The sequence below is a fragment of the Theileria parva genome (genome assembly GCF_000165365.1).
Source record: "Theileria parva strain Muguga chromosome 3 map unlocalized ctg_530, whole genome shotgun sequence".
Taxonomy (NCBI): Eukaryota; Apicomplexa; class Aconoidasida; order Piroplasmida; family Theileriidae; genus Theileria; species Theileria parva.
The window spans coordinates 73,135-90,364 of record NW_876245.1 but is presented as its reverse complement, the minus strand read 5'-3'; the positions used below and the strand labels follow the sequence as shown (position 1 = coordinate 90,364).

The 17,230-nt window shown below is 35.8% G+C and overlaps 11 protein-coding genes across 11 annotated transcripts; 8 read left to right on the top strand and 3 right to left on the bottom strand.

Annotated features, from left to right (window-relative positions):
- Positions 1 to 88: 88 nt before the first annotated feature.
- Gsk3a (Protein kinase domain protein) lies at positions 89 to 2,043 on the top strand (the record flags this gene model as incomplete). Its single annotated transcript, XM_757973.2, has 3 exons — positions 89 to 584; positions 765 to 1,374; positions 1,571 to 2,043. The coding sequence occupies exons 1-3, from the start codon at positions 441 to 443 to the stop codon at positions 2,041 to 2,043; spliced, it is 1,227 nt and encodes a 408-aa protein (XP_763066.1). The 5' UTR covers positions 89 to 440.
- A 25-nt stretch (positions 2,044 to 2,068) lies between these two features.
- Positions 2,069 to 3,544, bottom strand: TpMuguga_03g00046 (SAC3/GANP/Nin1/mts3/eIF-3 p25 family protein). The gene is made up of 4 exons (XM_061305615.1): positions 3,089 to 3,544; positions 2,644 to 2,976; positions 2,293 to 2,341; positions 2,069 to 2,262 (listed from the first exon to the last, which is right to left on the bottom strand). Exons 1-4 carry the CDS (start codon positions 3,383 to 3,385, stop codon positions 2,123 to 2,125), a joined length of 819 nt encoding a protein of 272 aa, XP_061160949.1. The 5' UTR covers positions 3,386 to 3,544; the 3' UTR covers positions 2,069 to 2,122.
- A 35-nt stretch (positions 3,545 to 3,579) lies between these two features.
- Positions 3,580 to 5,411, bottom strand: TpMuguga_03g00045 (putative integral membrane protein). Its single transcript, XM_757971.2, has 2 exons — positions 5,332 to 5,411; positions 3,580 to 5,176 (listed from the first exon to the last, which is right to left on the bottom strand). Exons 1-2 carry the CDS (start codon positions 5,348 to 5,350, stop codon positions 3,756 to 3,758), a joined length of 1,440 nt encoding a protein of 479 aa, XP_763064.2. The 5' UTR covers positions 5,351 to 5,411; the 3' UTR covers positions 3,580 to 3,755.
- A 215-nt stretch (positions 5,412 to 5,626) lies between these two features.
- On the top strand, positions 5,627 to 7,042 carry TpMuguga_03g00044 (WD domain G-beta repeat protein). Its single transcript, XM_061305614.1, has one exon. It carries the CDS (start codon positions 5,752 to 5,754, stop codon positions 6,835 to 6,837), a length of 1,086 nt encoding a protein of 361 aa, XP_061160948.1. The 5' UTR covers positions 5,627 to 5,751; the 3' UTR covers positions 6,838 to 7,042.
- A 29-nt stretch (positions 7,043 to 7,071) lies between these two features.
- On the top strand, positions 7,072 to 7,685 carry TpMuguga_03g00043 (Kinase phosphorylation family protein; the record flags this gene model as incomplete). Its single annotated transcript, XM_757969.2, has 3 exons — positions 7,072 to 7,183; positions 7,237 to 7,393; positions 7,619 to 7,685. 3 exons carry the CDS (start codon positions 7,072 to 7,074, stop codon positions 7,683 to 7,685), a joined length of 336 nt encoding a protein of 111 aa, XP_763062.2.
- A 46-nt stretch (positions 7,686 to 7,731) lies between these two features.
- Positions 7,732 to 8,094, top strand: TpMuguga_03g00042 (uncharacterized protein; the record flags this gene model as incomplete). The annotated part of the gene is made up of 1 exon (XM_757968.1): positions 7,732 to 8,094. The coding sequence occupies one exon, from the start codon at positions 7,732 to 7,734 to the stop codon at positions 8,092 to 8,094; it is 363 nt and encodes a 120-aa protein (XP_763061.1).
- Positions 8,095 to 8,137: 43 nt separating this feature from the next.
- TpMuguga_03g00041 (putative integral membrane protein) lies at positions 8,138 to 11,055 on the bottom strand. Its single transcript, XM_757967.2, has 6 exons — positions 10,769 to 11,055; positions 10,655 to 10,723; positions 9,774 to 9,961; positions 9,372 to 9,561; positions 8,624 to 9,105; positions 8,138 to 8,430 (listed from the first exon to the last, which is right to left on the bottom strand). The coding sequence occupies exons 1-6, from the start codon at positions 10,868 to 10,870 to the stop codon at positions 8,139 to 8,141; spliced, it is 1,323 nt and encodes a 440-aa protein (XP_763060.1). The 5' UTR covers positions 10,871 to 11,055; the 3' UTR covers position 8,138.
- Positions 11,056 to 11,799: 744 nt separating this feature from the next.
- On the top strand, positions 11,800 to 13,113 carry TpMuguga_03g00040 (uncharacterized protein; the record flags this gene model as incomplete). The annotated part of the gene is made up of 1 exon (XM_757966.1): positions 11,800 to 13,113. One exon carries the CDS (start codon positions 11,800 to 11,802, stop codon positions 13,111 to 13,113), a length of 1,314 nt encoding a protein of 437 aa, XP_763059.1.
- A 139-nt stretch (positions 13,114 to 13,252) lies between these two features.
- Positions 13,253 to 13,858, top strand: TpMuguga_03g00039 (uncharacterized protein; the record flags this gene model as incomplete). Its single annotated transcript, XM_757965.1, has 1 exon — positions 13,253 to 13,858. The coding sequence occupies one exon, from the start codon at positions 13,253 to 13,255 to the stop codon at positions 13,856 to 13,858; it is 606 nt and encodes a 201-aa protein (XP_763058.1).
- A 1,151-nt stretch (positions 13,859 to 15,009) lies between these two features.
- TpMuguga_03g00038 (uncharacterized protein) lies at positions 15,010 to 16,140 on the top strand (the record flags this gene model as incomplete). The annotated part of the gene is made up of 1 exon (XM_757964.1): positions 15,010 to 16,140. One exon carries the CDS (start codon positions 15,010 to 15,012, stop codon positions 16,138 to 16,140), a length of 1,131 nt encoding a protein of 376 aa, XP_763057.1.
- A 138-nt stretch (positions 16,141 to 16,278) lies between these two features.
- Positions 16,279 to 17,202, top strand: exosc3 (putative exosome complex component rrp40; the record flags this gene model as incomplete). Its single annotated transcript, XM_061305613.1, has 6 exons — positions 16,279 to 16,290; positions 16,319 to 16,384; positions 16,630 to 16,720; positions 16,782 to 16,941; positions 16,972 to 17,040; positions 17,088 to 17,202. 6 exons carry the CDS (start codon positions 16,279 to 16,281, stop codon positions 17,200 to 17,202), a joined length of 513 nt encoding a protein of 170 aa, XP_061160947.1.
- Between the last annotated feature and the right edge of the window lie 28 nt (positions 17,203 to 17,230).

Below are 17,230 nucleotides of genomic sequence, written 5' to 3'. Positions count from 1 at the left end.
GGATGTTAGAATAAAAAAAATGATTCTGGTGATGATACCCAACGTATTGTGATCTCCCCAATAAAGTAATCTGGTAGAAAGTGGATTAAATGGAAAAAATTGTTAAAATTGCCAAGTAATAAATTTTGGACATTTGGTACTGTAATGTTATTTTGTCAATTATCACTTAAATTGTCCGATTTATGTATTATAATTTGATTCTTTAATGGTAAACCCTTGTAAAATAGCTCAAAACTGGAATTATAAAAGAACTTAACCCATACACAGCTTAGTTTTCAGTAGTTTTAACTCTCAAGTTGAAAAAAGTTTAATTCGTTCAGGTGTAAATTATTTTATCAGCACAAATTTCTATACCTTAAATTAATAAATTAATGGCATCTCATCTGCAATTTTCCTCTAGAATCAACCTTTACAATTTTACTCCTTAATGAAATTGTAAAATGATGACAGAATCGAATAATAATACCGACCACGAGTCCTGGTACAGACTCAACAAAGTCATCGGAAACGGCTCATTCGGTATCGTACACGAAGCATACCTACTCAAAACCAACGAACAAGTCGCCATCAAAAAAGTCCTACAAGTATCTCCTAACTTACCCTAACCATACCCCTAGAGGGAGCTAACTTACTATATACTTAGTTATATACCCCGAGAGGGAGCTACTTAGTTATATACCCCGAGAGGGAGCTACCTTACTATACCCTATTTATATACCCCTAGAGGGAGCTACTTAACTATATAATACTGTAAATGTTGTTAGGACCCTCGATATAAGAATCGTGAGTTAACGATAATGAAGGATTTGCGTCATCCGAACATTATAAAGCTGCGGGATTACTACTTTACGGTGCAGTACAATAATTCAACCTCTACGACAACGCCTTCGAATAATCAAGCTAAGCCCACAAAACCCAACGGTGAGGAGAAGTACCTGAACCTGGTCATGGAATATATGCCAGACACTGTCCACAAGGTCATGAGAACTTACTTTAAATCACTTGGGTTTGTTCCTCTGAATTTGATTCGGACCTACGCGTTCCAAATTTGCAGAGCGTTTGGGTACCTCCACTCCATGAACATTTGTCACCGGGACCTCAAACCACATAACTTACTCGTAGATCCTTTTACCAACGTACTTAAATTGTGTGACTTCGGAAGCGCTAAAAAACTGATCAAGGGTGACTGGAGCGTGTCATACATTTGCAGCAGGTTTTATAGAGCACCTGAACTCATGCTCGGGTCAAATGAATACACCACAGCCATAGACGCATGGTCTATAGGCTGCGTTTTATCTGAACTACTACTAGGGAGACCAATTTTCTGCGGAGATACCTCCATCGATCAACTCGTCAAAATTATACAAATTCTAGGTAACGCACTCTCTATAGTATTTTGTATATTAGGGTAGTTAACTATACCCCTAGGGGGAGCTATCTTATATACCCCTAGAGGGAGCTAATTTACTATACCCCTAGAGGGAGCTAATTAACTATACCTAGAATTGTATACCCCGAGAGGGAGCTACTTAACTATATATTGTTAAATATATAACACAATTTGTTGTAGGTACGCCGAGTGTGATTGAGATGAAGGCTATGAACCCGGACTACAATAATATAAATTTCCCGAATTTGAAGCGTGTGGAGCTGAGTACGATTTTCCCCAAGAACACTGATCCGGATTTAATTAACCTAATTTCTAACCTCCTGAGATATGATCCCACTGAACGCCTTAAACCCCTAGACGCACTCACTCACGTGTTTTTCAAACCTCTAATCATTAAAACTGCCAATCACGTCAGCTGTACATCTCATCGGGATCTAAACTCTTTACACACCGGGAGCACACTTAACACTGGGAATACTGGGAACACTGTTAATACTGTTAACACGGGGAATCCTGGGGGAGTGGGAATGATGGATGAGTTGATAGTGGACATAATTAACCCGAATCTGGTGCCTAATAACCTCTTTGACTTTACTCTTGAGGAAGTCAACTACATGTCACCACACACCAAAGAATATTTTAATCTCATATAAATTTACTCTATTTATTATTATAGTATTATTATTATAGTATTATTATAGTGTTAATAGTGTAATTAAGTGTTAAGAGGGGTTAGACAATCTTTTCGAGATCGTTTAGGTACTTTAGGGAGTTGTTTAGGAGCTCTTTGGATGGTATTTTATGCTTTACGACAGAGTCATTTTGGAATACCACAGCGTCCTCCAGCACTTTCCAGGGTACAGAAGTCGTGTCTGAGGAGTAGTTAGACGGCAATTTCTCACCTGACTGAAGCTTAAACTGGTTGTAATACGATATAAAATCCAACAACTCCTACAAAATTATCATACTCCAAAAGAATTTACTGTGTCAAGGAGTGAAAATTTTAAGTAAATTACTGTGTAAAAAAGTGAAAAATTAAGTAATTTACTGCATAAAAGGGTAAAATTTTGAGTAATTTACTGTATAAAAAGTGAAAAATTAAGAGTAATTAACTGTGTCACAGCGTGAAAAATTAAGTAATTTACTGTATAAAAAGGTAAAATTTTGAGTAATTTAGAGCGAAAATCTGACTAAAATCAACTAATTTACTGCATAAAAAGGTGTAAAATTTAACTAATTAACTGAGTGATCACTTGTTTATTTTTGAGTTTGAGTGTTTTGATGATGTAGTCCATGTCGAGTTGTTTGTAGCTGAGTTCCATGGCGGAGGCGATTTTATTCCTATAGGTCGCTGCGATGATCCTGTGGTACTCATTGGAGTTATCATTCAAGTCCAGGAGTTTCCCCAAATTCCCCTCCATCATCAGACGTTCCAAATTTATCACAAAGAGGATTTTCTCGTCCTTCTTCAAATCCGCCGGAATCCGCTCCAGTAACATATACAAGTCCCCAATCTTATTCTCACTCACCAAATGCAACATCCACATACTCAACACATAACTCATACGGTCACTCCGCAACAACAACTAAATACCATAATCAATAATAATAACATAATATTAATTAAATAATATTAATTAAATGATATTAATTAAATAATATTGATAAAATGATAATTGTGTAAAAAAATGGGATTACGTGTGAGAAATCGAAGTAGAGCGGGTGTAGTTGTGAGTAGGCGCATTTGAAGCCTTCGGTGTCGTTTAGTTCGAGGCAAACAAGGGCGTAAAGTTCAAAAAACTTCCTCATCTTCAGGAGATGGTCTCGGGTCATAAATTCGGAGCTTAACCTGACCTTCGCCAACGAATCCTTAATCTCCTCAATTAATTTCATACATTTTTGTAAATTCTCGCAAGTATTTGATTTATCTTTGGATAATTTGGAAAAGGTATTTTCAAGCTCATTTAAACAAGAATCTAACGGATCCGAACTCATATTAAAATATATCAACTAATGAATACACCACAAAATAAAATATTAATGTGTTCTCAACGATTAAGCTGAGCGTTTCTACGACGCGTTTTCGTCGATGCCAAGCCCAGCTTCCTACTCTTGTACGATTTATACAATCGCTTCTTCAACTCCATTATCTCTCCATTATTTACACTGTTTACACTGTTTACAATATTTACACTGTTTACACTGTTTACACTGTGAACGGGGTTTACGGTGTGGTTTCCTGTGAATTTGGTGAAATTTAGCAAGTTTAGCATTTTGCTTACTCCTGTCCTCAGTACCATCTCCTTCATACTTAAAGTTAATTCCTTAAAACTGAAAACTTCTGTAACCTCAGGAAAATCAAAGATTAGTGTAGAGTTAAGAGTTTTTTGAAGAGAACTTTGAAGTAGTAGAAGCAGAAGGCGATTTGGAGTAGGGCGTACACAACGTTAAAAGCGATGTAAACCGATTCCTTAACTTGCATTTGTGTTAAATCTTGGCTAAACTTCACGGGAATACAGGCAATCACAAGTGCCAGCAGTACAAAAATGCGCTCAGCGCCCACTGTAAACTTACTCAGCCTGCTGTAATGCATCTGACGATTGAGTCGTTTACTGAGAATTTCAACTGTAATGTCACTTGTGTAGGTGAGGAGTGACTTCTTAACCCTTGAAACGCCAATGGTAAACACCAAATAAAACATTGAAAAGTGTAATAAAAATGGAAGGCAAATGGAGGAAAATAGCGAGTGAAACTGGAATTGAAACGAGTGTAAGAGAAAAAAGAGCCCAAAAACGTTGAAACACATGAAAATTTGAAATAGCACAGACAGTCCGCAAATGAAATTTAACTCCTTGTTACGCAGTAAAATTGCTCGTCTGTCATCTCCGTGGAGTTCCCCGGCGTTAAAATCTGCAGAGTTAAGCTCCGTAACGTGATTTGGTGACCCCGTTAAGAACTCTTCAACCTTGTCGAAACAGGGCGAGTGGTCGTATTCCTTAAGCGTAACTAAGTGGCCAGTGTTTTCCAGCGTGAGACTCTCCTCACTGATGTCACTCTCCGTCACATTATCCACAAATATCCGCGTGTCATCTTTTGACACAGTTTTATCCTGCACCCTAGGGTTAGTTTCCAATTTCAACTGCCTAGACTTAAGTCTGCCGCTCAAGAGTTTGGTGCTAGGTTTAGTGTTGGAGTTTTGAGGGGTTTTGAGGATCCTGTTTGGACTTTCGTCGCCCCAAATGCTCTCTTTAGACCGGGGGTTAGGAGATTTAGCCCGGGGACTAGGTTTAGAGGTGGGATTAGGTTTAGAAATGGTATTAGATTTAGCGGTGTTTGGTATTTTTGGGGGTGTTTTGGAGACTAATTTGGCGCCCGTTTTCATGTGATCGGTCTCAAACGACACTTGTTTCACATAGTCTTTCGTCACGGTGTCAGATTTCACAGTTTCGTGTCCTGCGGATTGTGATTCTGAAGGTAAATTTAGCTCCTCAGGACCATTTTCCTGTGCTAAATTTAGCTCCTGAGGACCATTTTCCTGTGCTAAATTTAGCTCCTGAGGGCCATTTTCCTGGGCTAAATTTAGCTGTGGATCGGCTATACTAAGGCCTGGGATCTGTGAATTCAAATTTTTGAAGGTTTGTTTGTCGTAGAATGACTTGAGGAGGTAAGTTTCCGCGCGTTTCTGCAGGTTTTCATTGTCCACAGTTAAATATTTCTTGTACAAATCCTCAAACACTGCACCGGCCCTGTCCAACGCTTCTGATCTCTCCCTCCTCCTCTCTATCCCTATGGAACACATTACTATTCCATTTTTACACTATTTATACATTGTGTATACTATTTATACATTGTGTATACTATTTATACATTGTGTATAATATTTATATATTGTGTAAAGAGTAGGTAAGGAGAGAATTGTATGTAACATGTGTAGTTCGTACCTGGAGGTGATTTAATCATTTAAAAGTTAATTTACAGGAAATAAATGTAAAATTTGTTAATTTGAATAAATCGGGAAAAAATACTTTTTACCCTACCAGATTCTTACTTTACAATTTTTTCAATTTTACCCAATTTTTCTAAATATTAATAAAAATTTCTGAATAATAATCGAAAATTTAATAATAGTCGAAAATTTAATAATAATCGAAAATTTAATAATAATCGAAAATTTAATAATAATCGAAAATTTAATAATAGTCGAAAATTTAATAATAGTCGAAAATTTAATAATAGTCGAAAATTTAATAATAGTCGAAATTTTAATAATAGTCGAAAATTTAATATTAATAGAAATTTTTCAAAATTTCAAATTTCTTGACAATTTGACTAAAAATAACTGAACTCAGTAAAATAAAAAGATGTTAACGGTGACACCAAATTTATCGGTGAATTTGGGCCAGTTACTGCAGAAGGCTGTGCATCTGAACGACTTGCAGTATGACTACTTCTCAAAGTATTTAGCCGCCGCTTGTAGGTCCCAAACTGGCCCTGAGGTCGTAATCTTCACTAAGGATTCTGGCAACTCTTTAACGGCGCTTTCAACTTTTGGCACAGAGTTTGAACCGCTCTTCGTTTCCTGGGCACCGCCAGCCTTTGGCACTATTCTAATTGTTGTCTCCAGTGACAACTCTCTCACTTACTACAGAAATGACCAAAACTGCCAAGGACTCTGGAAAGTTATCTACAAAACTAACCAACTCAATCCTGTAAGTTCTATGGCAGTGGGCTCTACTCCAATTAGTTCTACTGTTCTGAGTTCTACTGGAATGAATTCTAGTGTTCTGAATTCTGTGGGAGTGAGTTCTACTGGAGGAGAATTAGTAGTGGCGTTAGGATCCTTGACGGGATCTGTAACGCTTGTGACTTCGTGTACGAGATTTGAGACTACAACTTTCAAGGCGCACACCGGTCCTGTTTACGCCCTCGCATTCAGTCACAGTAACACCGGTGAACTATTAATGGCCACCGGTGGCATTGATAATACCATCAAACTCTGGGAAATTACTAATAATAATAATGGGAGTGTAAACAGTGTAAATAATAGCAATGGGATTGCGGTTGGGTGTGTGATGATTTGGAAGTTTGAGTTGGAGTTGGACGTTAAGCGTTTGGGCCGAGTGAATTCGTTGTGTTGGAGTCGGGAGGGACTACTCGCCGGAGCCACAGAGTCCCACCTCTACATCTTCCAAAAAACCAACGAGTGGACATTACTACAAAAGTTAACCTTGGGACACAATTTGACCTTGGGGAAGAATGTAAATTTGACACACAATGTAAGTTTGGGACACAATGTAAGTTTGGGGCACAATGTAAGTTTGGGTCAAGTGCAAATGACGTTTGTGGCGTTTAATAATGATCACATAGTGTTGTTGCAGGATTCTGAGACTGTCGTTTTCAGGCGTAACGACGCAGGGACCTTCGAACCACTCACCAACACACATTAATTCTTCACTACTAAATGTGTTATTTTTACTATGTTAGGCGTAATTTTTCACTACCAAATGTGTTATTTTTACTATGTTAGTTGTATCAAGGGGTAAAATTGTCATTTTGGGGTCGAAATTAGAAAAATTTTTTTACCAATAATTCCAATTTTTAATTCAATAAAATTTTTATACATAATTTTATAATAATTTTTTATAATAATTTGTATCGATATTTGATAAATTTATATTTTGATGATAGATTTGAAGTTAAGTCCGCCTAGGGAGGGTACTAGGGGTGGAAGGGAGCAGTTTAAATGGGAAGACTTAAAATCACATGACCTAAAAGACAGAGAACACTATCTAGGTAATTTTTTACACAGCTTATCAGTTATATAATTGGATAATTGTAATTTACAGGGCACAGTGTGAAGGTTGGATTACTGGAGAGGAAGAACAAGTTTTACAAGCATGATTGGTACTTGAAAAAAGATTCCAAATCTCATACTGACACATTAGAAGAAGATGAAGCGGAACTTACAAGATTATATGAACAGGAAATCATGCAAGAGATGCTGTAACTAATTAACTATACCCCTAGAGGGAGCTATCTTAGATATATACCCCTAGAGGGAGCTAATTAACTATATACCCCTAGAGGGAGCTACTTTAGTATTCTTAACTGTACCCCGAGAGGGAGCTACTTTACTATATATCCTGAATTATATACCCCTAGAGGGAGCTAATTTAACTATACTTAACTATACTATAGTACTATACTATGTTATGTATAATTGTTTAGAGGAGCAAAGCCTAGGAGATTAATGTTGCTTAAGTCTAAACCTACAGATCCAAAACAACTCAAATAGCTTCTTACCACAACAAAGAGTTTAGAGAATGAAAACTCTGAGACGGATGATTCCCCTCACAGTAGAAATACATCCAGAAGCAAAAGTAGAAGTAGAAATACATCCAGAAGCAAAAGTAGAAGTAGAAATATATCCAGAAGTAGAAGCAGAAATAGGTATAAAAAATCTGAGAATCGCAAAAATCGCACCTCTAACAGAACACATAGACACAGCCCTCATTCACACAGGAAATCACATAAACATACAGAATCACACAGAAAATCACATAGAGAATCTAGAAGATCTCGAGAAAGAAATAGAGAAAGAACTGGAGAAAGAAATAGAGAAAGAACGGGAGAAAGAACTGGAGAAAGAGTTGGAGAAAGAACTGGAGAAAGATTTAGAAAGATTTAGAAAGAGTTGGGATTAACTAATCTGCTAGACCTAACCCCGTAACGTAACTACAGTGTAAATTTATAGTTTATTAACTTTATTTGTATTGTATTGGAAGAATCTGAGGATTGGATTCTTGAGAATGTACTTGACGGTGCTGAGGTAGTCTTTAGAATCATTCTTACAGAGGTCAATATGCCCCGAATTCTTAAAGAGGAACAAATTCGGAATCTTCCTCAAGCCAGAAAACTCCTCCTGTAACATCTTCAACGTAGTTATCTCGTCCTTCACGCCTTGCAACACATTCACACGACGCAACAAATCCTTATCCACATACTTACATATGTTCAACTTGTTTATATACTCATTAAAACTATACATATTTTAATGTGTAAAATACTATTAGTGTGTGTAAATGTGTAAATGTGTAAATTAGTGTGTAAGAATGTGTAAGAAATGTGTAAAAAAGACACGAAAGTATAAATAAGACACGTTAGTGTGTAAAAAATGTGTAAATGTGTAGAGTGTGTAAATGTGTAAAAAATGTATAAATGTGTAAAAGGTACTTGGAGAAGTATTTGTTGTTGAGGTAGAGATTGTTGATGATGTTGCTGTAGTATTTATCGTTGAGTAAATATTGTTTAACGTTGATCACGGGCGATTCGAGGATTAACTTGTCAATTTCCACAGCCCTCACAAACTCCTCGTCCAACCTCAGGCCCATCCCAAATCCTCTCATATCCCATAACATCTCCGTACCAACAGAATTATTGTTCTCAGTATCCTCTGTACCAACTGAGTCATCTGTGTCCCCTGTGTTACTATGAGAAACTTTGTAATGTTGTAGAAAGTGGTATAGTAGAATGGCGGAGATTGAGCTAACGGACTGTGTGTAAATGTTGAAGTGTGTGGTGTTATAATTGTCGTGGAGAAACTTCATCCCGTCGTATAACCGTTTCATGCCTCTGAGTCCAACGTTGTTCTCAAATATATTACTATTGTCATACAAATTCAGTATCAACACATTGTAATCACTCAACACTCCAATCTACAACCATCATTAGAATTTATATAGTAATTGAGTTGGAATAGTGGAGTGGATAGTATGTATCCCTTATGAAAACCAAAGTCAAGCGGGAATTGGCCCGGATAGTAGTGAGGCGGGGGACTGCCAAAGGGAGCTAACTACCTAACTATATTACTATAGTAATACTATATAATGACTCTGGGACAAAGAGAGAGCCATTGGGGTGGCTAACTCTGTAGATAAATAACTGGTGCCGTTGGACCAGACACCGCAACGGGGTAACTAACTTGTTTGAGAGTATTGAGGAAGGGAAGAGTGGATTGAGGATTCCCGAACCAGCCGTGCATAAGTACGAAGGCCTTGTTAGTTTTATTACCCGATTTTATCAACCAACTTTCACTCCCGTCACCCACACGCACCTTCTCATACGATAATCCAAACGATAACGGCGTACAATACGTAGGTATATTCAACTTACTAAACATCATTAGAGTTTATATAGTAATTGAGTTGGAATAGTGGAGTGGTAGGTATGGATCCCCTATGAAAACCTAAGTCAAGCGGAGATTGGCCCGGATAGTAGTGAGGCGGGGGACTGCCACGGGGAGCTAACTATATATTACTATAGAACTAAGTAAATATGGTAAATGAGTAAATATGGGTAAATCTGGGAAAAGAGTGTGAATTACTTGGTGAGATAATAGTTGTTGAGTTTGGTGTTGAGGAGGTTTCCCATTTGAATATCGAATGGGTTGATGATGTAAAGGTTGAAGAAGGTGGTGAGGAAACGGTACTTGACGTACTCGTAAAAGTGGTTCAGTATCTTAAATATTATACCCTTCAATACCTCCTCACTACCACGCAACTCATTTATCACCTAATCACACATTAACCATTTTCCACAATATTATACATAGTATTGTACATAATATTATACATAGTATTATACACAATATTAACCATACTAATGTACATAGTATTGTACATAGTATTGTACATAGTATTGTACATAGTATTATACATAGTATTATACATAGTATTATACATAGTATTGTCTAGAGGTAATTTAGTAGTGTTTTACGGTTATTTAGGCCTTAACTAGGGACTATTTTGGCATATTTTAGTAGTAATTTTACACTAGTATTTTAGGACTAATTTAAGGCTAGTATTTTAGGAGTAATTTTAGGGTAGTATTTTAGGACTAATTTTAGACTAGTATTTTAGGACTAATTTTAGACTAGTATTTTAGGAGTAATTTTAGGGTAGTATTTTAGGAGTAATTTAGGACTAGTATTTTAGGGGTAGTTAAGCTAATTTTAGGACTTATTTTAGGCTTAATTTTACACATTTTAAGGATATTTTAGGCATATTTTAGAGGTAATTTAAGCATATTTTAGGCGTATTTTAGAGGTAATTTAAGCATATTTTAGGCGTATTTTAGAGGTAATTTAAGCATATTTTAGGCGTATTTTAGAGGTATTAAGTATTAACTATAGGTATTATAGGTATAGTATTAGGTATTATAGGTATAGTATTGGGTATTATAGCTATAGTAATAGTGTTGTATTACTTGTTGTTTGAAGATATTGGTGCTGAACTCGTCGTTGAGTGAAAATTTATTAATCATATGATAATTTCTCTAAAAAATTATTAATCAAATTCTTATTAACTATTGTAAAGATACGTTTTGTATTTTGGGGAGTGAGATTTTCGATTTATTCAGGTTCAGCGCTATGCCGGGGATAATACCAATTATTACCCAAATTACAACACTTAGCCCCCTCATTCTTCTCTTTTATACCAAATATTTACACAACCTACTGTTTACCTACCAATTTTTACTATTAAAGTGTTTAGAAATGTGTTTAATAGCGTTTAAAAATGTGTTTAATAGTGGTTAGAGTGAAGAGTACCACTGAACAAGGGAAAAATTGACATGATAAAAAAAGTACAAATACATTAGGAATTAATTTAATTTAACTTTTTAATAATTACAAGATTCCATGTCAGGCGAGGATTCCAACACCTCTCTCACATACAATAAATTATATTAAAATTAACACTAACTATTTTATTAAATTAACATTTAAAAATAATTAAATTGATTTAATTGGTTGATTGTGAAAATTTTTTGTCTACACATTTGCGTTTACACACCCAGAAATGGACTCCAATTTCACCTTTTAACACTCTTATCACTAATACTTTAGTGCTTATTAAGTTAATTAACACTCTATTAACACTATCAACACATACACATTTGTATACTCAAAACTCATTAATTACCATACAATACTGTTATACAGTTGTTAACACTGGAATTAACCTGTTTAAAGGGTGTTGGAGTAGTTGAACGAGCGGGAGATATGATGATTTAGGGTTAGAAAAGAGCAGCAATGAAGCAGCAATGAAGCAGCAATGAAGCAGCAGAGCAGCAACAAAAATTCTAAATCTGATAATTACAACTTTTTAACATAACCAAATTCACACATAATAATTTTTTAACCTAATCTTACATATTTAATCTTATTTAACATACAACATCGTTATTTACAACCTGAAATTACCCGTAAATACGCCTAAAATAGTACTAAATTACTGATAAATTAACCCTTAAAATAGCACTAAATTACGCCTAAAATAACACTAAATTACGCCAAAAACACTGATAAATACCATTGGACATACTGAAAATTAACTTTTAAGACTGAAAAGATGAGAAAGCTATTAATGTTATTAACGGTATTGTGTACAAATATTGTTGGTGGTGTTAATTATGAGTTTGAGAGTTGGGATGGTTTGTTTGAGGATTTGTGTGTTCGTAACCCTGACGCGGGCGTGCGTGTGAATGCGACTGACGCGTTAAGGTTAGGCATGGTGCACAGGGCTAGAAACGCCGAAAAGCTGATTGAGACGCTGGACCGGATCAGCTCCGGGCTCAGGAATAAACTCTACAAGGCAAGTGAACACATGAGTTACATTAACAAACTGTCAAACCTGGAAGTAAAACTAAGCGAAAACAAAGAACTACAGGAGATTATCACAGAGTTTAACACACTCGAGAAGGAACAACAAATGTTTGACAACGAATACCAAAAACTCATACCAATACTCAGACACATCAAACTCACAGCCAACAACATACAACACATTGTCGAACCCGTTCACATTCCTACCGGGGGATCTCCCACCCTAGGATCTACCGTAGGATCTGGTGCTGTAGAAACTACTGGAGAACCTGATACTGTAAAACCTGGTGTAAAATCTACTGGAGAACCTGGTGTGGAATATGTAACTGGAGGATCTGGTGGAGTATCAGACCCCCTGCTAAATCACTCTGAACTCAACAAGATGAAATATTCCAACACCGAAAAAGATGAAGAGGATGAGGAAGAAGAGGAGAGTGAGGAGAGTGAGGAGAAAGAGGATGAGGAGAAGAAGAGTGGGCATGGATTGGTGTGTGGGAGAGAGAAGTTGAGTGTGTTACTGTCAGGTTTGAACGAGAAAATCACCGAGTTTAACTCGATTTTTGAGCCAAATTCGGTGGAAAAGTGGGAGGGAATTGTGTACGAGCTGGAGCAACTCAACAAGAAATTGACAAATTTTATCGATTTCTGCCTGAGTCACTATGAGTCACTCGAACACGAACTCAAATCCAAACAAACTTACGCCGACCTAAGCGAAAAACTCAAACAATTGTCAGACCAAATGGATAAAAATTACATCAACGGCGTTTTCACTCAGGGTACAGAGGGTATTAGTGAGGGTATAGGAGAGGGAACAGATGGTATTAGTGAGGGTATTAGAGAAGGTACAGAGGGTATAGGAGAGGGTACAAAGGGTACAAAGGGAACTGAGGGAGTAGGAGTTACAGAGGGAACTGAGGGAACGGTGGGAGATGAGGAGTGTGAGGATGTGTTGAGGGAGGTAGGGGCGGTTGAGAGGGTAAAAAATCTAAAGTCAAACGGCTTTTTAGGCGTAAAAGTGGAAATCTTACTCTTGGTCACATTTCTAACGTATTTCCTCTAAGTACAAAAAAGTACCAATCTACACATTTTCAACTAATCTAAAAATAATTTTAAAATATTAAATGAATTTAAAAATATTAAAAATATTAAAATTGGAAAAATATTAAAAGTGGAAATAAAAGTAAATTTAAAATTTGAGGATGAAGTTTTTGGTATTGATTTCCGTACTTTGTAGCGGAAATTTTATACCCAGCGTGGAATCCACCACACCAACACCAATACTAACACCAGTAGTAAGATCAGATGTGTTATCAGATGTGTATAAAAATCGTAGTAAAAATAGATTCAGTGAAGATGATTTGGGTGAGAGTAATTTGGGGGATAATAAGTTGGGGGAAAGGGAGTTGGGAGATGTGTTGAGTGGCTTTCTTGACGACTTTGAAGTTGAATCCGGGCCCATACACTTTGTCGTTACCGAAGATCTACACGGACCCAAACATGATAAATCCAAGGAAAATGAGAAGTTAGGAAAAGAAAAAAAGGAAGTAAAAGTTGTAAAAAAGGAAGTAAAAAAGGAAGTAAAAAAGGAGAAAACTGTGAAAAAAGAAGAAAAGGGAGTGGGTAAGGGGTGTAATATGGATGAGCCGTCGGATGAATATCCAATAGATTGTTTTGAACAAGTGGAAGAAGAAGAAGTAAAAGATGAAAAAGAGGTAAAGGAAAAGAATTTGAGAGAAGTAAAGGAAACGAATAGCTTTCACAAATCAGCAGTAATACTTGCGCTCATCTCAACCTTAATCTTATAATTTATATACCTCAACTATATACCCCTAGAGGGAGCTAATTCTAATACTATTAACTATATACCCCTAGAGGGAGCTAATTAATTATATACCCCGAGAGGGAGCTAATAATATAAGGGTATAGGGAGAGGGAGCTAAATTAACAGATACCCCGAGAGGGAGCTAATTAACTAGGGGAGAGGGAGCTACTTTACTATACTATATATAATATACTATATATACTTATGTATAGTATACTATGTATATTATGTATAGTAGTAGGAGTATACCAGGGTATATTATATACTTTAGTATACACTAATATAACACTTCATAACACTCTTAATACTGTTTAACACTCATTAACACTGTTATTTATAGTATATTAGAACCCTGTGGATAGTATTATACCCTACGTAATATACACTTGATTTACTAGCCATAAACCCAGACACATAATACTATGCTGCTATAATACTATACTACATATAATATACTATAGTATATATTGTATATGTATAGTATTAAGAGTATAATAAAGTACATTCTATTACATTACTTAACACTCCTTAATACTATTAATAATGTTTAATACTGTTATAAAACACTGTAAATATAAACTTAAACCCTCTTAATAGTACTATAAACTATGTAAGATACACTCAATTCACTACCCTAAAACCCAGACACCCACTAAATACCACCATACTAATACTACCATACTAATACTACCATACTAATACTACCATACTAATACTACTATACTATACTACTATACTATACTATGTATATATACATGTGTATATACATGTGTATATACAATGTAAAACGCATTAGTAGTAATATGAACGAGTTTAAACGTAAAAGATAGTGCAATATCTTAATAAATTGTTCAATTATTTAATTTATTAACAATTTAAGTATGTGTACAAATAAGTACAAATAACCCATGGAATAAAATATTAATTGGACATTATCTCAAACGTCTCTCCACAATATTAATCTATCATACAACAATATCTTATTAAATATTAATATTTTATTAAGTAATATTTTATTAAATATTAATTTATTAAATAACATTTTGTTAATGTGTGATTTGACGTAATTTCAGACCATCTAATCATAACCTTAGATTACCCAAATTTGGTCCAAACTCAATTCAAAATTTTAAAATGTTGAGATTGATAATTTTTGTAATAATTTACAGTTTGAGTTGGATAAATTGTGTAGAATCTGGAGGTGGGTTAAGCTCCCCATCGGACGTGTATGAACCAGTACCTCCAGAGTCCCTCGAACTAAACACACAAAATTTACACGAATTCGTCACCGACGAAATTAATTCACATCTTCTATCCCTAACACCCGAAGATTTCAAACTTTTACTCCAAACATACAATCAACTCAATAAAAATAAAAATAATCTAAGGAAATCTGAGGAATCTGATGTTAATTTGGTGAATGAGGAGTTTGATCTTTTAATTCCTGTGATAGCTCCGATCATAGAACGGCTTCTCAAACTCGATCCCGCCAACCACAAATCACTCATCACTCACATCATACAACAAGTCATTCTCTCAAATCACAATTCTACACCCTCTAATCCCGAGTTTACAAGTTCTAATCCCGATCTCACACCCTCTAATCCCGAGTTCACACGTTCTAATTTAGGAAATTCAGTCCCTAATAGTGAGGAACGGGGTAAAGCTGTTGAGGTGAGTACTGTGGAGCCGGCTAAGCCTGTGATGACGGATGAGTTTAGGGACTTGTTGATTAAGTACAATAACATAGCGGAGAATAATCCTGAGATATTAAAGGAGACGAGGCACAACGACGACGAGACGCTATCAATTGACCACGTGAGAGAACTTGTTAACAAATATATCAAATTCTACAAACCCTCTGATAGAGTTGACTCTGACGAGAAGGATACGAATTCTGAAGAGAAGGATACAAATTCTGAAGAGGATCCGGAAGCTGAAGAGGATCCAGATTCCGAGACGCATAAAGTGTTGTTAGGAGTAGTTGACCCTGAGGGTGACATTGACTTTGAGAAGATCATACCCTCGCCTAAACCACTAACCCCGGAACAGCAACAGGAAAGAGAACTCAAGTTAAAACAGTTGACTGAAGGGAAAATAAAAGAACTAAAGCGTAAAATGAGAAATTTGAACCAATATTACTTTTACGAACTTGAAAATAAAAAAGGACCAAAAACCTACTTTGGAACTCTCAACAATATCCCACTCACCTCCAACTTCTACTTACCCTCTCTATCACTCTTAATACTGTTTTTATACCTTTAAAATATTATTTATTTTGTTGTCACGAGTTTACAAGTTGTTGTTCCGAGTTGACAATATTATTTATTTTGTTGTCACGAGTTTACAGAATTGATAAATTTGTTGTTACGAGTATACACTTTGTAGTCACGAGTAGACAGAATGAACAGTGTGGTAAGTTTGTAGTAATAATAATGTGTAGTATGTGCCAAGGGTTGGCGATCACGTAATTGGTGTCATTACCAACAAGAACAACGATTACTACACCGTATCTCATAGTTAAAAATACCCCGACTCCCCAAAATTCGTAGTTATCAACATTTACTTAATTTTACCCAGACTCCCCAAATTTAGTAGTTATGACCATTTCCTTAATTATACTCTTAAAAAATGGGTTGACTCCCCAGATTTAGTAGTTATCACATTCTACTTAAATATTACTATAGTTAAAAATACCCCGACTCCCCAGAATTCGTAGTTATCACATTTTTATCATAGTTAACAGTATTATAGGTTAGTATAAGTAATGTGTTTAATGGATTTTTGATGTGCATCGACGGATTCAGAGGCACCACCAAAAAGTACAAACCCAATCTCACCATCGGTATCTCTATTGTATACTCATGACAATAGTACACTATACTGTATACAATACTATTGATTAGGTGACGTGGTATTTTGTTATGTGTATGGTATGTATGATGGTTTGATTGAGTTGAGTTGTGTGACGATGGATGATAATAAGAACTGGTCGACCAACGAGACTTACTTCGGCCCTCTTTCCAACGGATTTCTCACACAGTTACCCCTACAACACGTTCAATCGTATGTTAACACTGTGAATATTATGTTCAGATTGTATAATGAGGAGTTGGAAGTGCTGAGAGGATTAAAGTATGAAATAGTGTTAGGCTTCAACGGGAGGTATAACTAATAGTAATACTAATAGTAATAGTAATAATAATGTGTAGAGTGTGGATTGGAAATACGAGTAATGAGTTAAAGTTAAAGATTAGCAGATTTATCAAGTTGTCACACAATCTGAATCAACAACAGTTGAAACAATTGTTCAAACACATCTTCTAATTATAATCTAGTGTTTATACTATAGTAA